Source organism: Ambystoma mexicanum, chromosome 4p, assembly GCF_040938575.1.
Source record: "Ambystoma mexicanum isolate Mex_15411 chromosome 4p, UKY_AmexF1_1, whole genome shotgun sequence".
NCBI classification, from domain to species: Eukaryota; Metazoa; Chordata; class Amphibia; order Caudata; family Ambystomatidae; genus Ambystoma; species Ambystoma mexicanum.
Genome location: NC_090927.1, coordinates 604,343,142 through 604,363,311, shown reverse-complemented (window position 1 = coordinate 604,363,311; position 20,170 = coordinate 604,343,142). Strand labels below are relative to the sequence as shown.

General features: G+C 46.1%; 1 protein-coding gene across 19 annotated transcripts in view; it reads left to right on the top strand.

Moving 5' to 3' along the window:
• The window catches only part of DST (dystonin), a 2,190,048-nt gene that overhangs the window by 1,746,567 nt on the left and 423,311 nt on the right, over window positions 1–20,170 (top strand). For all 19 annotated transcript variants that reach the window (XM_069606170.1, XM_069606155.1, XM_069606164.1 and 16 more), the window contains one exon: window positions 17,832–19,300. In XM_069606170.1, coding sequence (XP_069462271.1) covers window positions 17,832–19,300 — 1,469 coding nt within the window. The remainder of the gene's footprint in view (window positions 1–17,831; window positions 19,301–20,170) is intronic.

The window sequence follows — 20,170 nt, the reverse complement described above, 5'->3', positions numbered from 1 at the left end:
CAAGACAGCAGAAACCCTTTGATGTCCTTCCAATACGTCCTGCAAAAATAGACTCCAAGTAACAGTATAGACAGACTACTGCTTCTTTAGTGTTTCCACAACTGATAGAACAGAATGACATTGACATAATCCGAAGCTCTCCAATAAGCTTCTCATAATCCGAAGCTCTCCAATAAGCTTCTTAATAACAGGTTTTCATATAGCACTTTATGTGGATTTCCCTAGCTCTAATCACTGTAATAATTGCTGTCATTATTACCCTGTGATGAAGCTCCAGTCCCAACATTGCACAGAATCAGGAGGGAGGTTTGTCTACCAAGCGTGATGAATCCTGAGATGTCGTCACTGCTACGCGGTGTGGTGTCCCCTTCCCACGAGGACAGGGAGGTGAGGCCCCTACCCGATAGTCCCCCTGGGGGTGGTACTCAGTGGGAAGATCTCATGGAGAGAGAATCTCACAATGGGGATAAGGGAGGACATCACGCGAAAATGCGGTATTCCGACCCCACAACGACCTCCCATACATCCTCATATCCCTTATATCCCACCTCTACGTTACACACCTCCATGTATGTCTCTGAGACTGAGAGCTACACACCTACTGAGGCGAGGAAGAGCAGAGATGCCCTGACAAGAGATTCCTCAGTAAGGACTGTGACGAGGAGGAAGAAGTACAAAGCAACGAGGAGTCCTCAGGAGAACTTGAATGGGCATGCTAGTTGTTGCCCATTCATTATAAAAAGCAAAGAAGGACTTTCCAGGTTGTCAGACCCTCCCAGGAGGATCCTGGAGTCTGGAGGACATCCAGCATGGAAGAGAGAGGCTGCTGCTTACCGGGACGCATGCGAAGGAGCCAAGGCATCCGTATCCAGTCTGCGATGCCTGGGCAGACCTAGGAACTGGAAGAGCTGAGGTCCAGGTGGAAGAAGTAACGGTACTGCGTGGTTGCGGCAAGATGCACAATCCGCCCACAGAGAAGCACTGCAGAGCCGCTGCAGATGCTGTGGCAGCAGCTCAAGAACACGAGAACCCGAACATACAAGATGTAAGAGAGGCACGCGACCAATGGAGATGAACCGGCAGAGTCCCAGCAGGTACATGGGCTGTCGAGATTGAGGGTCTGGGACACAGATATAGCCAAGGAGAGTATCTTAAGAAATTGGCCATATGATAGTACCTGGCAGGAGAGTGAACTAGTTATATCAGGAACAAAATACAGAGGAGAAAACAGGGTTAGGAACCTGCAACTTGAGGAGGAGATCCTCACTAGCCATCTTCTTCGTGGCAGTACCTGACAGGCGAGTGAACTAGGTCTGCCCAGATTGAAGCACTAAAGAAACCCGGGTATGGTTTATATATGAGAAAGGCCAGGGGAAGGGAGACATTGTCCCTGGCATTGTAAACTGTGATACAAAGCCTCAGAAAGGCTAGGGGAAGGGAGACATCATCCCTGGTGTTGTAAACTGTGAAAGTAAAACCAGGAAAGCCCAATGGAAGGGAGTCATCCCCCTGGTGTTGTGAACTGTGAAAGTAAAGCCAAGAAAGTCCAGAGGGGTGAAGTCATATCCTCTGGTGTTGTGAACTGTGAAAGTAAAGCCAAGAAAGGCCAGGGGAGAGGAGTCATTTCCTCTGGTGTTGTGAACTGTGAAAGTAAAGCCAAGAAAGGCCAGGGGAAGGAAGTCATTCCCACTGGTGTAAACTGTGAAACTAAAGCCAAGAAAGGCATGGGGAAGGGAGTCATTTCCCCGGTGTTGTGAACTGTGAAAGGAAAAGCCAAGAGAGTGTGAGAACAAAGCCAAGGAAGGCCAGGGAAAAGGAGTCGGCCCCCTGGCATTGCGAAATCATGAAACCAAGTGAAAAGAGGGCCCTGGGGAAGGGAGTCATCCCCCCTAGCTTTGTGTGGGGGAAAAGCTCTTGAAACCCAGACATCAGGAGACGGGATTCATTCTCCTGGTAATTGCATTTACAGGGAGGATTAAACCAGTGATCCGGGGAAGTGATTCATTCCCCCTAGAGGGAAGAAATAATGAACTTTTGAAGCAAAAACGACAATTCTTTGTTTTGAAGTATTGAAGTAATGGGAAGGGACTTGCAAGCAGAATTGTACCATCCAATCCGGGAGGATGGAATCATTCTCCTGGACCAAGAACATTAGTAGAACTTTAGTTTAGTTATATGTTTTTGGGACAGGGATAGGGACGTTTGACACAGGACAGTGGACTCTTTTTAGCTGCAACAACATCTTGACATACCCATTAGTACTTTTAGTTGAGGCAGGGAAACCGCTCATAGATATAGGGAAAGGTAGGTTTTCTCTTTATTTTGATCTTAAATAAAAGTCTATAGCAATCACTATGCCACCTGTTTCCGGTTTCCACTTTCTGCACGTATACAACAGGGAAACACCATTCCATTTTACCTGAAGGGGTTGGTCGCACCGACTGGAGCCCATTTGATGAGAAGAACAGTGCATTGCTGGACTGGACTGCAGCGACAGGACATGGCGCTTGGGAGCAGGGCCTTTCCACAATAGCGCTAGCAGCAGGGACAACTCTCCAAGGCAAGCTGAGAGCCATAGGACAATGAAGATGACTGGCCAGAGGACCTGCCAGATCCAAGGAGTGGAGCAGGACATGGCCAACATGGAGACTGGGATCAACACAGGGCTGAAGAGGGGCGGAGCAAGAGCCGCTGGGGACACTAGGATACTAGGAAGCACAGAGCATCACACCACCTTGTCACAACATGCAGGGGGAGAATGTGCTGAAGGGGTAGAGCCTATTAATTTGAAAGCCAGAACCTATGAGAGTGAGGGAGATAAAAAGAGGGTGCCCACTGAATGATGGTGAATTTCTATTACAAACTTGGGAGAGCGGGAAAGGGGATACAATAGAGTATACCTGGGCATTTTGACTGAGAGCAGCCTGAAGAGCCCAGGACCTGCTGAGACACAGACCAGGAGAGACAAAGGGACATATGTTTGTATATCACTTGTTACAATGAAGCAGTTGTGCCAAGGCTGCTAGAAGCAATTAAAGGAGAATACAGATACAACTTCAGAGTGTGGAGTGGTATTTTCGTTACCAAACAAGTCACAAGTGGGATACATACAACAGTGCTATGGAGGCCCTCATCAAAGCCCTAACGGAAGGCCAGTAACAACGGCAACAGGCCTTTCAACTATGAAACCAACAGGCACAAGCAGACAGCCTTTTCAACAGGCCATCCAGATGCAACAAGTTAAGATCCTGGATTCCGCGACAACGCAGCAGCAACCCCATGTACCCACCACTGTATTGCAAAAATACACAGGAGGAGAGGACCCCTCCTTTTACTTTTTAAATTTCGAAAGTGTAGCCCTCAAACTCAAAACTCATAGGAAAACAAGTGGAAGTGTAGCTAGGTTTGGGCTGAGGTGTATTCACACAGATGTTAAGCCTTACCCCCTTAAGGATGACACATACAAATCTAACATTTGCTTGGTTAAATTCATGTAGAGCTTTAATGGCATTTAGGAGCTGGGCTGCTGTCTGTAATTTACCCAAAACTAACCATAAGTTTCTCTTTCCACTTTGTTGAATGCAGCTTTAAAATCGAGAAAAACAAGATATAAAACATGTTCTTTTGATTATAGTATATCTCTTTTAGTGCACAAATGAGAAAACAATGTTCAATTGTGTCCCTTTTTTTTCTCTAATGCCCCCTGTAGGACCAGAAAAATATCTGATTCTCGGACACAAGTCTCCAATCTAGTCAACAGAATTTTGTTCTACATTTTGGCCATACTTTCAATGATATCAGGCAATAATTTCCTAGAGATTCTCTATCCCCATTTTTAAAAATCAGGATTATTTCTGCTGCTAGCCATCTTGTAGGGATATTTCCATCTGTGTGTATAAAAAAACAAAACTTCAGGAATGTGATCAAAATTGTTGGTTCGTTAAAATGTAGCTCAATGGGAATCTTATATGGCCCAGGAGCATTCTCTATTTTTGAGAATATAATGCAGATTTTACTTCTGATTCCATAAAAATCAAATTACCAAAAGAGACATTTTGGTTAGCTGATTGGTATTCTTTAGCTAAAGAGCCAGTGGCAAGATTCAAATTAATATAGTGATTCTTGAAACATGTATGCCACATTTCTAGTAATATTGCTGTTGGTAACTCACCACATCCTTGATATCTTGCCCTTTAGCAACAATGTTCCAAGAGGTCTTTTGGTCTTTGCGATGAGCCACTCTTTAAGGGAGCACCATCAACTTTGCACTACAAACTTTATTCTTCAGTAGCTCTTTATATTCCTTTCTCCTTTTGGAGACCTCACTTGGGTTGTAACTTTTATTAGTACCTGGCGAGAGTCAAGCAGAATGCAACACGCATTCTGATTGGCTCTCGCCGGGTCCTTACCCGACCGAGAATCCTTCGATTCTCGGCCGGGATTCCAGCCGCCTTGTCCTTGGCGGGGCGTGGCAGCCCCTCAGCCAATGAGGAGACTGGAAGCGCGACCATCCCCGCTGCGAGCCTCCCCGCAGCTGAGAGGCTGCCTTCGCCCCCTGCTGGGGACTCGGGTAAGGCTTTTTTTAAAAATTCCTTTTGCTACCTCCTCCTCTCACCCCCACTTACCTTCTTGCTCCTGTGTCCCCAGTGGGGGACGATGGCATCCTCCAGCCGTGTGGAGACTTGGAGCGGGGCCATCCCCGCTCCGCGCCTCCACACGACTGGAGGCTTCCATTGTCCCTCACCAGGGATGCAGGTACGTTTTTTTTTTCTCCCATCCCCCCCCCTGCCCTCCCAACCCCACTTACCTTCTTTTTGGTCCTTTTTCGGGAGCGGACGCGCCGGCGCGTCCGCTCCCGATGGCCGCCATGGAAAGGGAAAACAGACTCCGTTTTCCCTTTCTCGGCGGACATTTTCTTGGTAGTTTCTTTTTATTTTATTTTCTGTCCTGAAACGCTGCAACGTTTCAGGACAGAAAAAAATGCTTTTAGTGCCCCGGTCACGCAGATATTGCAGCCCGGGGTACTAATAGCAATATGACCCATAGTTATAGGCCTGAGCGAAGCGAGGGCCTTAACGAAGGCCCCGGAGCATTACCTGAGTCTGTAATGCCCCCGCCGTTCGGGTCATATTGCTTAACAAACAATCATACACGTTTTCAATCCTCGTCAAACCAACCATTAACATGATTTGGTAATCGTGTCTGTTAACAGCTGTTAACAGAAGGTAAAATAGCCTGTGTCACCTCATCATAAACCATATTAATGTCAACACTGTTTTTTGTAATTAGTATGTAAAAATCTCAAGAACTGTGACTAAATTAGCACCACATATTGAGATTCCCATATCCATATCGTTATTAACAATATTATTACATTTCTGTAGGTTAGAAAAACTCAACACCACTGGATCTCTGGTCTCATATCCACATATAAATCATTAAACAATTTCCAACATTCCAATACAATTCGAATGCAATCAATGTGGGATCTTATGTGGCCCCTTCTTATAAGCTGGTTGACCAAGCCTATCTCTTGGTAAACAGCCATTGCCTGCTTTGAGCCCTAATTTGTGATCATAGTGGCAAATTCAATGTAATCTCTATGTTGGCGATTAAACGGCTGACCCATTAAATCTGAAATTGTTCAGGATAAATCCTCCTCATTTGATATAAATTCCAATATGGCAATCACCCTCACTTAGAGGGATTCACAGGGCCAGTAACCGCCCCCCAGCCCAGGCCTAGGTACTGGCCCTGTACACCCCATTAAGCGAGTGTGATTACTATTCACACCCCGGAGTTCACCTGGAGTGCAAATAGTGTTCTTGGGGTTTTCTGGCACGTGGGCTGTGTGAGTATTGTGAGAGCCCAAACTCGGGTAAAAAAAAAAGATAACCGCCGCCAGATTAAATAGAAAAGGGAGTTGGTCCCTTTTCTATTTCTAAGGTGGCCGCAAGCGGGTCGGAGTGCTGGGACTGAAGCACAAAGCTTCAGGCCAGCATGTAAGGTACGTGAAGAGGGACGGGGTGGGGGAAGGAGGTGAGATTCCTTGGAGGAGAGGGGATAGGTGGGGCAGGGGCATGGGGAGGCAATATGGAGAGGCTCCCTGTTGCCTCCCCACAAATAAGATGGTGGTACCCAGGGAAGGGCCTCGGGTGGCTGGAAAATGCAGGGGGTACACTGTGTGTTCTCACCTGCTTTTCGACCCTTCCCCAGGTGTGAATGTCCCCTGCTATGAAAATGTTGGTACTCTGTTATAAGGTAGTTAAGAAATAGGCTGATCTAGAAAAGGTTTTTAGAGCTTCCATAGGTCTGAGAGCAACACGCCCTTTGCTCAGTGTTAGGACCTTATTTTCATAAAAGCCTAGGCAGAGAATTTCAGGGTTTTTTATTGGACACTCTACAATTTCATATCTTAAGGTTGCATGCCGCCATATAGTCAGACCCCCACACGGTCTACCAAATTGTTTACCCAACTGGCCCTCAGTCACTGGAATCCAGAAGACTTGGCACCCCAGCAATATATATATACTGATGTGGAGCATGTCTCTTGAAAACAAATGACATTAAAAGTTTCAATATAATTTCGCCAGTCAGGGTCTTCCATTTTGGTCCCAGGGCCACTATGTGGCAGATGACTATAGTCAAAGCTTTCTTTCCTTTATTAGAGAGATTAGTATTCTGCAAAGTTGGAGGCAGAGTTCGGTAATGACGTCAATTGAGGTTGCGACAAACATTTACACTGTTTTCACTGGCACAAGTAGCGTATCTCTTAGAAACCTCTTTTCTTGGGGTATTTGGCAAAATATAATCGGGCATAGCTGCATCCTCCTTTAGGTTTTTCCTTAACACAATCTGTGTCATCTGTGGGGGTAGGCAGTGAATATCGGTAGCAAGTAAACCACCCACCAGTTCCAGATTAATCAAATCAACCTTCATGATGTCATCTAGGGAATTCCTTGTGTCTGCTGATCAGCATACACGTATTAAATCTTCTCTAAAGATACCACATCAACCTTTCACATATTGGATTCAGTTTATGACTTTGTTTGTCAAAGTAACTGGTTGTTCCCATTGGTTTCCTGGGACTTTTCTTACCATTGTCATATACAATGTGCTGCCATTGTCCCCATCAGCTCTACTTTTCAACTATTTATCCCTATGACCATTCAATCTGGTTTCCACTCCCTTCGGTTTCAGAGGTTACAGGCCCAGAACTCGTGTGCTCTTTTCTTATAAGCTCACCAGTTAACTTGCTAACTACTTTATCCCTAGTTTCTTGTTCGGCCTGAATAACTTTAAAATGTTATCCTCAATTAATATGACCTCATTATTAGCCGATTGCGACATTTTGTCTTTGCAATTGTTTTTAAAAATATTGAATCAAATCACTTAAAACATCAGTTAATATGTTTAAAATCTCTACCTCTCTAAACAATCTACTTAAATTTCACAACAGACAGTTTTTAGACCCGACATAAAATTAATAACGGAGTCCATAGAATTAATCTGAAATAGATGGGTGTGTGTGGCTGCATTGTTCACCTTAGGCACATATTGGACGGCTCCTTATCACCATTAAGGTCACAATGTGCTAAATGCGCCGCTCCTTTATCAATAAAGATCTGGACTTCGCCTTCTTTAGCACTTTCATCATTTCTTACTTTGACATTTCTATCCTGTTGACAGTCCTTTTTAGGTGTAGTTGGGCCCTGTTTCGGGGCACAAGAGTCATGGATCTCAACTGCCAGAGAGAACAAACAACCGTCCTCTTGTTTACATAAACTGAAAGGGTTTTTATTTCTGAAATTAAGTCATTCACTTCATTGATTGGCGCCCCAGCAACAGCAGGATTTTTAGCGACTGGTAAATGATCATGGTTTACCAGAGCCTTCCGTTTCCCCATTTCTAAAATCGTAAAACAGGGTCCAAAATAGATTTTCACGCCTTACTACACCGACCACTGTGAATAGGCCACACTTCAGGACAAGCCCTTTAGAACACCCAGCTGCAGCAGTGACAAGAGGGGGTGTGGTTCTAACCCCAGCAGCTTCCTGGCTTCTCTCCCTCAGCAGAACAGTGCGACTTTAGCACAGAATTCGGCACGGGCGCTCAGGTGCCGAAAGAGCCTTTTGGAATATCCGGCCTGCAGCGAGGACTGGAGGAGCATGGCTCTAGCCCCAGCAGCTTTCTGGCTTCTCTCCCCCAGTAGAACAATGTGACTTTAGCGCAGATGTCGGCACGGGCACTGGCGTGCAGTCCCTTGTAACACACAGGGTGCCACAGTGATCGGAGGGGGCATGGCTCTAGCTCCAGCAGCTGCCTGGCGTCTCTCCCCTCAGCTGAACTGCAGGACATTAGCTAGGACGTTGGTGCTGTCACGCCGGAAGAGCACTTTCTTCAGCATGGGGTCTGGCATGGATTCACATGCTCATGAATATTCCCCATCGTTAGGCTGGGAATCCTTGGTAAAATAAGAAACAGTTTCACGTTCACTTTAAAACTGTATTTTTCCCTAAACCAATCACTGTCCTTTGTGCCATACTGCCCCATCCAATGACTGTCCTCCCCCTAAGCTCCACCCATGATGGCCATCTTCAGATTTTTACTGCACACTTTAGTGTTGGGAGTCCTCATGTTGCTCTATGAGCAATTTTGTACATTTTCAAGTTTTTCCATAGAAAATTGATTTGTTTTGACCGATTTTTTTGCTTATCGTTTTCGATCGACGGACAACTACCGACAGCGGGGATCCGCTACCGGCAAAGATCTTCATCCACCGTCAGATCGTCCATTGACGTTTTGAGAAGGCCTGGCCTTGGGCCTTCTTTGCGCCTTTTCAACCATGTCAGAGCAGAAGGAAGGCAGAATGCTCTTCAAACTCTGTGCGAAGTGTGGATTATGGAACGTATTCATAGAAGATTGACATCATAAATGCTTATCCTACCTGCGTCCGGACCACAATGAGAAGGGATGCGAGATGTGCTATGGTTTCTTAAAGAAAACCAAGAAAGATTGCTAAAGCAGGCTGGCAGCGTGGCTCAAATCAAACAAGACCCTGACTCGGCCTGCGGGCAGGATCATGCCTCACCCAGGACCGGCCACCCGTGGAGGTCCAAGAGAAGGACAAGCTCTGCTCCGCTTGGTTTGCAGCGGATGTGGGTCCCAAGTCGGGCAGAGTGCGATCGACATCACCATTAGTCTCCACAGTGAACCTGCCAACGAAAGGGGCCTTTTCTAAGAGAAAGTCCCTAACCCTGTCCAAACTCTGTTTATCAGCAGGCAAACCGACAAGGGAGAAGTCTGTGGAGGACTCGTCGAAACTAACTAATACTTCTCAGCCTTTCAAGTCAACCGACTCGACGATGGCCCTGTCGACGAAGGCTTTGTCAAGCACATCGTCGACAAAGTCAACGACGTACACCACAACAAAATTGAATGAGAATGGGTCCATGAAGGTGGTGCCTACGATGGCCACCCCTTGTGTGTCCTTACCCTGCAGGTGTGATACAGCTACAGAGGCAGCAACAAAGACAGCAGGCACCCCAGGGTTGGGGTAAGGCCCTGCAACTGCATCGGCCCAGAAGCCCCCAGAGAAGGAACGAGAGGAGGACAAGGCACCCCAGGTGGAATCTCCACGGGATGTGGACCCACGTGCTGCTCCAAGAAAACCAGTGCAGATTTATTCAAGCTCTGATGACGGCAACAATGATTTGCCAGATGACTACTATACAGATCAAGAGGGAGGAGAATCTGAGGGCGGTGAGCCTACATCGTCTGCACGTAAAAGGAAGGGCATCAGTCCAGACCCTACGCCGCAGGCTTATTTCACCCCTCAACGGAGGGATGTGTTGCTGAATATTCTAACGACTCTACACACTCTGGTCACGGAGATCCAGCAGAGGATGCCACCTGCACTGGGGCCTGTGCCACCGCAGTGCCCTTAGGACACTCTGAGGTTCAGCCCTCCTCATCGGAAGAAAAAGTCTAAGGGGTGTGCTGGTCCTCGACGGCATTCAACCCCTCTGGCACCACCATCAATCATGCTTTTACCTTTTTTGACACCATGTGTACTGTACTACTGTGTAACAGTCTCACCAGTCATACTTGATTTAGGAGAAAAGTTGTTACCCACCATCCTAGACTAAGGTACATTTCTAAAACACCAAAAGAGAAGCCAGCCGAAGGTCTGCCATTGTCTGGTTTAACAGTAGTCTACGCCAACTGTAAAATCAGATAACAAATCCTGAAGGCAGATGACAATGGTCTGGACTCCCCACTGGTCATACAGCCTCTCAGAAAAACGACCAAGACAGGAAATAGCTCTACAATATTGTATTACCAGGACCAAATCGCCAGAGAAGAAAACTCCTCTCAGGGACTTTTTACAATATATAGGGAGTCGGCAAAACTTCAGACTTTCTTATCCGTGCCCCCACAATAGATCTGCAATTAATTCGTTTCGTCTTTTAAGTTAAAAAGGGAATTTATTTGCTCAAACATCCCCACCATTTTCTCCTCACCTTCCGGTTACAGCCAAAACTGTAATTCCTTCCTATTGGGATTGAGGAATTCACTATTTGCTATAAAGAGGATATAGCCAGATTTCTGACAGCTATAAAACATCTCCTCCCACTGGCCTCTGCAAAGCTAAAGTGGTTAACCTGGGCTTGTCGGTTGTGGCACCCTCATTACTTCACACATCAGTTTCACAGTCCTCTTGGGCAGCATCGCAGAAACTGAAACATACAATATTCTTCCCCTCATAAAAAAAACATACCGGCACCAATGCAGGCACTATGGCCAATTTACGACCTAAGTATTATGCACCCAGAGTGGCTAAAGAATGTTATGCAATAGCCACTTTAGAACTGTCCGCTGTCATGTCAGAGTGATCAGGGGACGACTCAAAGACAAGTTCGATAGCTCAATGATGTTTATAGTTCAAAGAGACGAGCAAGAGATTAGATTTAATTGAGTTTCCTTGGTGGGAAATCAACAAAACATGAACAAGTAGGTTTCATAGCACGACTGTAGTCCCCTTCCCTTCCCTCTCCCCTAGACTCAGCCTTCCTCGCATGAAACACACATTGCTCAGTCTTTGGTGTTTTAAGTACCCTAGACCTTTTTCTTGACTGTGGAAGTTGCTTGCTTGGCTTTTGTAAATGTTGTCAGGATGTCACACTTGTCCTGAGACAAAACTAGCACCACAACCCCTATTGCCCAGGGTCCTCTAGACCTGGGCCACTCATCAGACGCTCCGAGATCCTTTGTGGGATTCATTTGGGCCCTTTGGTTCTCAGACCTACCCCCTTGGTAGGTTGTGGGAGACAGATTTGGGTGCTACTGCATCAGCAAACTAGGAGTCTCTCCAGGACTTTTGATTTTGACCAGCCCTTTCCCTTGTGTTGTCCGTCTCTCCTTCCAAACCTCCTCCTCTTTATCACCTACTCTTTCCTTCTCCTCTTTTTCCCCCTTCTGCTTCTCGCTTCTCTATGTTCTGCCATGCTCAAATCTGCTCCGCCTCTACCACTCATTCCATTCTCTTCTCTGCACCTGCTCCGTCCTCTTGGTTTTCCACTGCCCCCCCCCCTTGCTGCTCTTCCACATTCGCTGTTACCGCCTTGACTCCTCATTATTCACTTCCACCTCCTTTCCCTCTGCTCCTGTCTCTCTGTCTGGTGCTCTGGCCTCCCCCCTTTCTGCTCCTTGCAGTTACAGCTCTTTTACCTCTGCTCTTTCCTCCATCTTTGATGTTCTCCTCTCCTCGTGGTTTTTCTCTTCTGTACACCCTTTACCTCCTGGCGTTTCTTTTCCAGTATGCTCTCTCCTCCTTTCTGCTCCTCTGTGCCACCTCCACATACTCCCTGCACGTTTCCTTCTTATCACTCTGCCACCCACTGCCCTTCATATCATGCTTCCAGCAACTGACTTCCTCTTATCTTTCTGTTTCATCCTCCTTTTTCACTTTGTAGCGGAATGACTTGCATGTCTCCTGAATGTTTGGATGACTTCAGCCTGGTATATGCTGGCCAGAGAATTGTGAATGCCCCAGCTGCTTCGGGTTGGGGAGCAGGCCCATGCATATTTCCGGAGGCCTATGTTGACATCAGTGTACCTTCCATCTTGGATATGCAGTCCCTCTCTGGTGATCACTGGCATTTTGCTGGTTCTGAAGGTCCATTTTGTGGTTGGAAAGTGGGGTATATCCCTTCCTTGGGTGCTATCCTGCAAATAGTTCTAATCTGGGTTGTGAGGGTGTACGTGATGGGTTACTACTCCTGTATGCCTCCTTTCAAACCAGCCCGCCATATCCATGTCTTGGGCTGTGCAGACAACCGCAGGAGTGTGTGTGTCAACCGCTTGCCAGTGCTAACCCCGCAAATGTCGGCTTTTTGTCACATGCTTTGTTTTCAATAATATTAACAAACGTTGCCTCTGCTTTGAAACCGAGTTATTCCTCCCAGCGAGTTTTCTTTCACCAAGGGCGGGAGCTTCTTAGTTAAGAATAAAATAAATGTTCATGAGATGCATGTGAGGGCTTCCTTGGATTGCAGAGTGGGTATAGAAAAGGGTAAGTAGTAGAGAAAAAAAACTTGGAGGAGCGAGAAGCCCATTGGATGGTCCGGAATGCCGCAAATAGCAGTGGTTACTCTATTCACACTGAGTAAGATGATTGGCTACCACACAGATCCTTGAGCCAATCACCAGTAGAGTATTCCTGAGATGTTCACCATAGAGTCCTTTCCTAGCCTGACAGCTACACAGTGAAAGCTTTCTGGGAGAATATCCAAATAGAAGATTGATGACACACAGAACGCAGAAAATACCAGATGAACGTCAACGTGTTCCTTAGAGTTCATTAAGCACGACACTGTTCTCAACTTGCAAGATCATGTCCTGTTTCGCACAGCGGGTTTTCCACCGAGACATCCGGACTCTGCATGCATCTTCCATCCACATGTTTTGTTTCTCATTTAGACTTGTATAGATTCCATGTAATAGTCTTTTTCTTTCTAACAAACGTGTAAATTATGCGCTAAAAGTTAAGCAGGTGCATATATTCTTTGCACACCTCATAACTACATGTTCATGTTAGTGTCAGATTATCACACAAAGTGCAGTACCTATTTCTACCTGTTGGTTTTCATCACACTGAACTGTAAACTCGCGAGTATGACGCATTATTTTGTTATCATTCGCATTTTGCCGCTGGAAGGCAGAAGCTTTGCAAACAAGGCGATGGCCCTATTTCTCTAGTTGCACAACTTTGGATTCTCTTACTATTTTCATTTGGGCAAGGGCCTGAGGGGCAGCAAACCCAGTTCCTAGTTCATTTTTCAATGAGGGTTAATGGAGCTGATTCATTGAGAATTTAGGTGAATTCCTGCTCTCTGAGAAAGTCATCTTTTTTAAACGTCTTCCCTGTACTCGATCTAGTCTAGCGCTGTGCCCCCGGGCGCAATTACAAACTAATTCTGAAAAGAGTGGGGGCGTGGGGTGGTCAGCAGAGCAGTGGGCGAGGGAGAAATGTGTATACGAGGAGGGGGCTGGGGATAGTGCCTCGTCCTCCATGCACAGCTGCCTGCACGGCGCACCTCGCTTGGTCAGCGAGAGAGGCGAGCACTGGCGGGGATGGACATGCGCGCCCTATGCTCTGGACTCGGAAGGGAGCCGCTGGGAATGATCGTCTCTGTGTTTCAACTCCATTTTGTAACCCTTTTGTGCCTCTGTTTTTTGTGTGCAGCACTGTGTGTTGAATAGAATTAGGTCATGGCATACGTCCATACGAGGATATTTTGCCTTCTTTTCCAATACTTACCCACATCAGCCCCGTTATTAGTTAAATCTTGACTCATACGTAATATGTCCACTAGCTCCATTTAGGGCGGAATCAATCAACTCTATGCCTGTATTGCTACAACATGCATCTAAAAACTGATGCACCAACAACTCCAGACTGCCACAATGCCCTGGTTACCATGTCAATCCCACTTAACTCTCAATCAACATTTGCCAGAAAATACAGACGAAAGCTGGACTGCCATAACACCCAGGTTTGATTGATTGTTTATTTATTATGCGCTTATACACAAGTGTTTCAAAGCGCATCCATGCATGTGAGGGGAAGACATAGGGAAGACAAGACAAACGATCTTACTAGGCATGGTACATTCAGATTATGCAGGTGAACAGAAACAGGAAGTGGTGGGGGGGCAACAGGGAGCAAGTGCGACCAGTCTCATGAGAACCTAGATTGAGTGCAGAGAGATACCACTCTCGTGGGTCCTAACCTAAGTGCAGTAGTGCTGCAGCAAGTACAAGGCCCGGGGGCAAGTGCAGGGGACTGGTGAGGAAGCTTGGGACCTGTGAGGCTCTGAAGGTGCACCAGGCAGACATTCTGCGAAACTGAGCAGAAGTAGAGGAGAGAGTGTGAGAGAGCAGAAAGAGGTGGTTAGCAGGGGAGGGGGAGAGAGAAGGAGGAGGTGAAGAGGAAAGTCTTCAGGTGTTTCCGGAACCTAAGGAGATCCGGCTCAAGACAGAGAGTGGCAGGGAGGCTGTTCCATAGGGAGTCACTGCAGTGGATGAAGATCTCCCCTCAAGCGTCTTGCTTAGAGAAGCAGCTCACACGCAGAGAGTTGGAGGTAGACGAGTGAAGGGCTCGCGAAAGTGAATATTTAGAAAGAGAACGTTGCAGATAGAGTGGGCCCAGGTTACCATTTTGATCCCATTTATTTCTCAACAAATGTTTACAAAGCCATCAGAAATCACTGGCAGGTCCCACTATATTTGTCTTTATTAGCTTTTTTCCTACTCCTTTAGTACTTTATTTTATCCATCTCATATATATTTTGGGGAAGTATCTGACAGCTTTACCCCATGTTTATTATAACCCTCCAATTGCACGTGCCTGGCTTTTAGACACATTCCAGGGGGAGTACATGCTCATGTACCTTCTGATTTGCCCGAGGACCGCTTTATTTATAGAAGCACAACTAGAACAAGGTAAGGTACAAAAATCCAAGTTACTTTCCAACTATAAAAAAGTTACTTGCCACCTCAATTATTTGCATAGACACAGCACACCATTTCTTACTCGCCAAGAGGCCAATATCACTAGCCAGTGGTGAGTGCACATTTTGCACCTGGGATCCCTTTTGTGATGTAGGGTTTAAGGGAATTCATGTGTGCATGCTCAGTTGGATGGCCTGTCAAGGGGTTGGACTTAAAAACTACAGCACTTTATGTTGATTGAAATTTTTAGGGTAATGGTCAGAAACTTGAAATCCAGATGAGCATTACATGTTGCTTTTTTCCAATAAACTCTTGTGTACTAGTCGCTCTTTGGAACTCTTCTCACAATAAGCAACCGTGACCCTGTCTGGGCTGCCATATCTCACCTCCTCTCCCTACATGCAATTTCCAAGGGCAACAACGCCCTCCCATGATCACCTGCTGTTGCCAGAGGCCCACTGTAGTTCTCTCACTTAGGAGTGTGGGGCAGAAGGCACTCTCCGAATCAGCCATGACAGACGTGCTCACTGCAACCAGGACCCCAAACTTGTAAGGTACTGAGAAACTGCTTATTAGGCCCCAACTGAAATATCAGGGAGGATACACATTGGACAGAATTGTCTGCTGCACTGTGCCAACTGCTCTCCCCTGTTACGGACCCGGGGGTGCCAGCCCCACCATAGTGAGGGTGCCATGCGTTGCAGGGCAGCACGACTGGACCATGACCAGTCTGCACTGCCCGGCTGCAATAAGCCACACAGACAACAGGGATTAGTGCTGTAGCAACTGCTGAGCGGCAAACCGCTCGGCCCCTTATTTGACTTGGTCAGACACATGTGACCTAACACACGTGACTCAGCACGCACCCTCTGGTGTCGTGCTGAGATCACAACATCCCCCACCCGCCCAAAACAAAATGGTTTGTGTCGTGTGTTTCACCTCACACAATTAAAATTGCTTCCCTAACACCAAAATGCTGTGATCACAAAAAATGCACCTATTGCCATGATATAAAAAAAACTGGCAGGCCCTTGCTACCCAGCACTACCGCAAAATGTATTACGCCCTTCACCCTGAGAGGGTATGTCATGAGTAGGTTGACTTAACTCTATGTGACATTAGACCCCCCACACCCACCATCATTCCTTTCATAGGAGATGGTCACTGCAGCTCAAGAAGACATCTGTGGAAAAGGCTGCACTGTGTCATTATCTGCCAGGAGATCCCAGCCCCAGCTCGCGAGGGATCCAGTCTCCTAAAATGCTGTGGCCTTCCCAGAAAGGATCGTTACTTGTGTCAAGAAGGACTACAATCCAAAACCCACACCCACTGCCTGTTCTTAGTCCCATTGAGTTTTTTTCGGAAAGCATAGTTATGCCATTCTGTGGTGGTCCTTCCCAGCACACGCCCTTCGCTCTCACAGAAGTTGGCCGGGCCCAGTTGGAGTGCACGGTGATGTTAGGAGCTCTCCCACTTTGACTCCCTCTGCTTCATCTGGCAACTGTCCTATGACAAAGTGCTACTAGTTTCTGAAAGCAGGGAAATTGATGCATCGATTTTGCGTCATAGTAGAGCTGACTTGTGGCACCCTCCAACATCACTTAGGGGGCTGTGCCCCATAAATTGGAAAACATTCCGTTTTCACCTCCATTATCGCTTTTAAACTCCATACAAATGAACCCAATGGCTGATCAGACAATCATGGCAGCTAATCGAAATGAGGCCCGGACCTACACCCAGACTCCACAGGGCAGAAAGTGGCCACAAGGCAATAGCCAACACTGTCATGCAATGCTATGCTATGCTATGTTATTTCATAGGGATTTGTACCACGCACCGCTAACATTTTCATGGTAATACTAAATAAATAATATTGTCCATTTTCTATTTGCATGCACAGTCCTAAATGATGGCACTTCTATTTATTATGTAGACCCAGTCAACATTCAAAAACATTTGACCTGAGAATTTGCAGTGTAAAAAGGAAAATGATTGGCATTTGACTTTGGAATGAGTTACATTTCACAATTGTATTTTACTCTCTACCTCCAAAATACTCTTCATTCCAATGTAAGTTGAAGGATAAATAAAATGTTCACCTTTTAGCTGCAGCATCACTTGGGCAAAAAATCATGTATACTTCCATGACGTATATGCTACAATCAAAGTTTAGTATGATTGTCGCAGAAACAAACGTACAGAGCAGAAAAGTAGGTTTGTAGAATATTTTCTGTTTGTTCCAGATCCTTATATCAGGGCACAACATTTACGCTCGCACTAGCCATTGGCTAGCGATAACTGATTCTTGGCAAGTAGTAAATGGTGCGCTGTTGTATGTTTAGAATTGATGTGGCACGTGTCTTCTTATGACTGGCTAGTAGATTACAACTTGATTTTGTAGCCCTGCTTATATCATATTCGGGTAAATACTGATGCGAATAGGAAGGCAGCCCAGTCTGTTGGGCAAAGAGCTCTGTACAGAGTCCGGGTCTAGGATTTCTTCTTTTCTCGTACACACAGCAGGTCCCAACAACACTCTGGTTCCTATTGATATGAGAGGTTATTTATAACACGCTTAATACCCAGAGGTTTCTAAGCACGGACCCGGGGATCGAACCTGTGTTTCTCCATGTCGTCTTGCTTCCAAGGCGAGCACAATGGCGCTGAGCTATCCTCCCGAGCTCACCACATAATGATTTCATAATGTGACTGAATGTTATGAGTGCACATTAAACAAAAAAATGTAAGCGACCCTACCTGTGGCTATTCAGTAAAAATCTCAAAAATGATTCTATATATGCCTTTGTCTCCTGCAGATAGATATGTTGAACAACTTCAGTCAGCGTATGCAAGCTCGCAACAGTTCCAGCAAATGTCTAAGGACTTCCAGGACTGGTTGGACGAAAAGAAAAAAGAACACAGTCAGGCCCCGCCCGCCTCGGCCAAACTTGATACCCTTTGCGCATTGATCAATAAGCAGGCTGAGATCCAGAAGTCCCTGGCTGATCAGCTCCCTACCTATGAAAATGTCACCAGAGAAGGAGAGAGCCTCTTACAAAAGACTCAGGGGGCAGAGAGGACCGAGCTGCACTCTCAGCTTGGAACCCTCAAAAGCAACTGGGGTGAAATCAACAGAAACGCAGCTGAAAGGCAGAACAAGTTGAAGGAATGCCAGCAGAAGGCCTTGAAATATAGAGAGAATGTTGAAAGTCTAACACCTTGGCTAGAGGAATGTCAACGTAAACTCTCAGAAATAAAAGTCTGCATCCACCCCTTGGAATTAGAAAATAGCATCGGGCAAGCAAAGTCATTGCAGAAGAATGTTGAGAAACAGAGAAGAATGGTGGAGCTGTTGAACAACGCAGCAGAGGGCTTATTAAATGCCTGTGAAACCGATTCTGAAGTGATTAGAGACGAGACAGCATTGCTAAATCAGCAGATGGACACCATTACCGAACAGATCCACAGCAAGAAAGACTCTCTCGAAAACATGGCCCAGCGTCTAAAAGAGTTTCAGGAAATTCTGAGAGACACTGAACGGCAAATTCGGGTGTCCAGGGAACAGCTAGAGCAGCAGAATACTCTGGGAGTTCAAGCTTGTAGCAACAAGCACCTGACCAGCATGCAGAACCAGCAGAAGACTCTTCAGGCCTTGCAGCCAAATGTGGATCTGACCAAAAAGGTTGCTCAAGAATTGGTGACGGATGCGACTGATGCAGCCGGAGTGTCTGACCTTTTGAGGCAGGCGGAGTCATTAGAACAAGAGCACAGTGCCGTTAGCAAGCAGGTTGAAGACAGATGCTCCTTCTTGGAAGCCAAGCTCCAGGGGATAGGTCATTTTCAAAACACCATACGTGAGATGTTCAGTCAGTTTGCTGAGTTTGATGATGAACTTGATGGCATGTCGCCAATTGCAAGGGATCGAGCAACACTGCAGACCCAGAAAGCGGATATCAACAGTTTCCTTAAGAAACTGGGAGACCTGATCAAAAGCAACGAGAACGCCAACAAGACCTGCAAAATGCTGCTGGCCACTGAGGCGCCCACCGATCTTGTTGGAATAAAACGTGACTTGGAGGCTTTAAGTAAGCAATGCAATAAATTACTGGACCGAGCAAACACCAGAGGAGAACAGGTGGAGGGAACTTTGAATCGTCTAGAAGAGTGGTATGAGAAATTAAAAGATTTCTCAGGCCAGCTCGGAGAAGCCGAAAAACATGAGGAATCTCAAGGCCAAGTTGGAATGGAAACGGATATGATTAATCAACAGCTGAACATATTTCAGGTAAGATTTAATTCCCACGTTTGTTTCTGGAATCATGTTTTGTCAGCTATTATGATCACTCTTTACTGAACATTGTTTGCTTGATCAGTGAAGTGATCAGTGTTGAAAAAAGCATGGATTGCTGTGTTGGTTGCAGTTGCTATTTCAACCATATAGGGAAAAACCCCTTTTGCTAAGGTTGGTATGTTCATTTATCCTGCAGTGTTGCTCTCCCAATGTACTCTGTCTTCAGATGCTTGATGTCACGTATGTATGCATGGGATTCAGAAAGAGGAGAACTTGTTGGGAAGCTTTGTCAAGCTATATATGAACCTCAAGTTCAAATAAAGTAGACCAAACATCATGGAGGAGTGGGTTTTCCCAAGTTTACACTTTGTTTGTATTAACTTCTTCTTACAGGTAGCCGGTGCATGGGAAGGCAACACACATTGACAAAGCCAACAGTTTTAGCTTTTGTACAGGCATACTATAGGCATTTACCAGGCAATGCCATAATGGGTCTGGTGTGAGTAGATGGGCGTATAACAACGGTGCTTGGAAAATACCTACAAAACAGTCAACACTGTTGGCTTTGCCAATGCTTGTTTAAACAGGAATTCAATTGTGTTTCAAGCATGGAGGTTAGGTAGTGGGTGGGAAGGGGGATCAACATGGCCAGAGGGGGTCGATGGGTGGCTAGAAATTCAAACAACCCCCACATGCTGATTGCCCCTCCCAATAGACCATATCCCTTCTATCTGTACTTCTATGCCAGTAGTTGTGTCTTTATAGATGCAGTTGAAGTTCCACACAACAGTTAAAACTAAAAAGGGGAAATCATAAAACAGCACAAGAAAACGAGTTTTTAATTTCTTGCAAAACATTGAATGC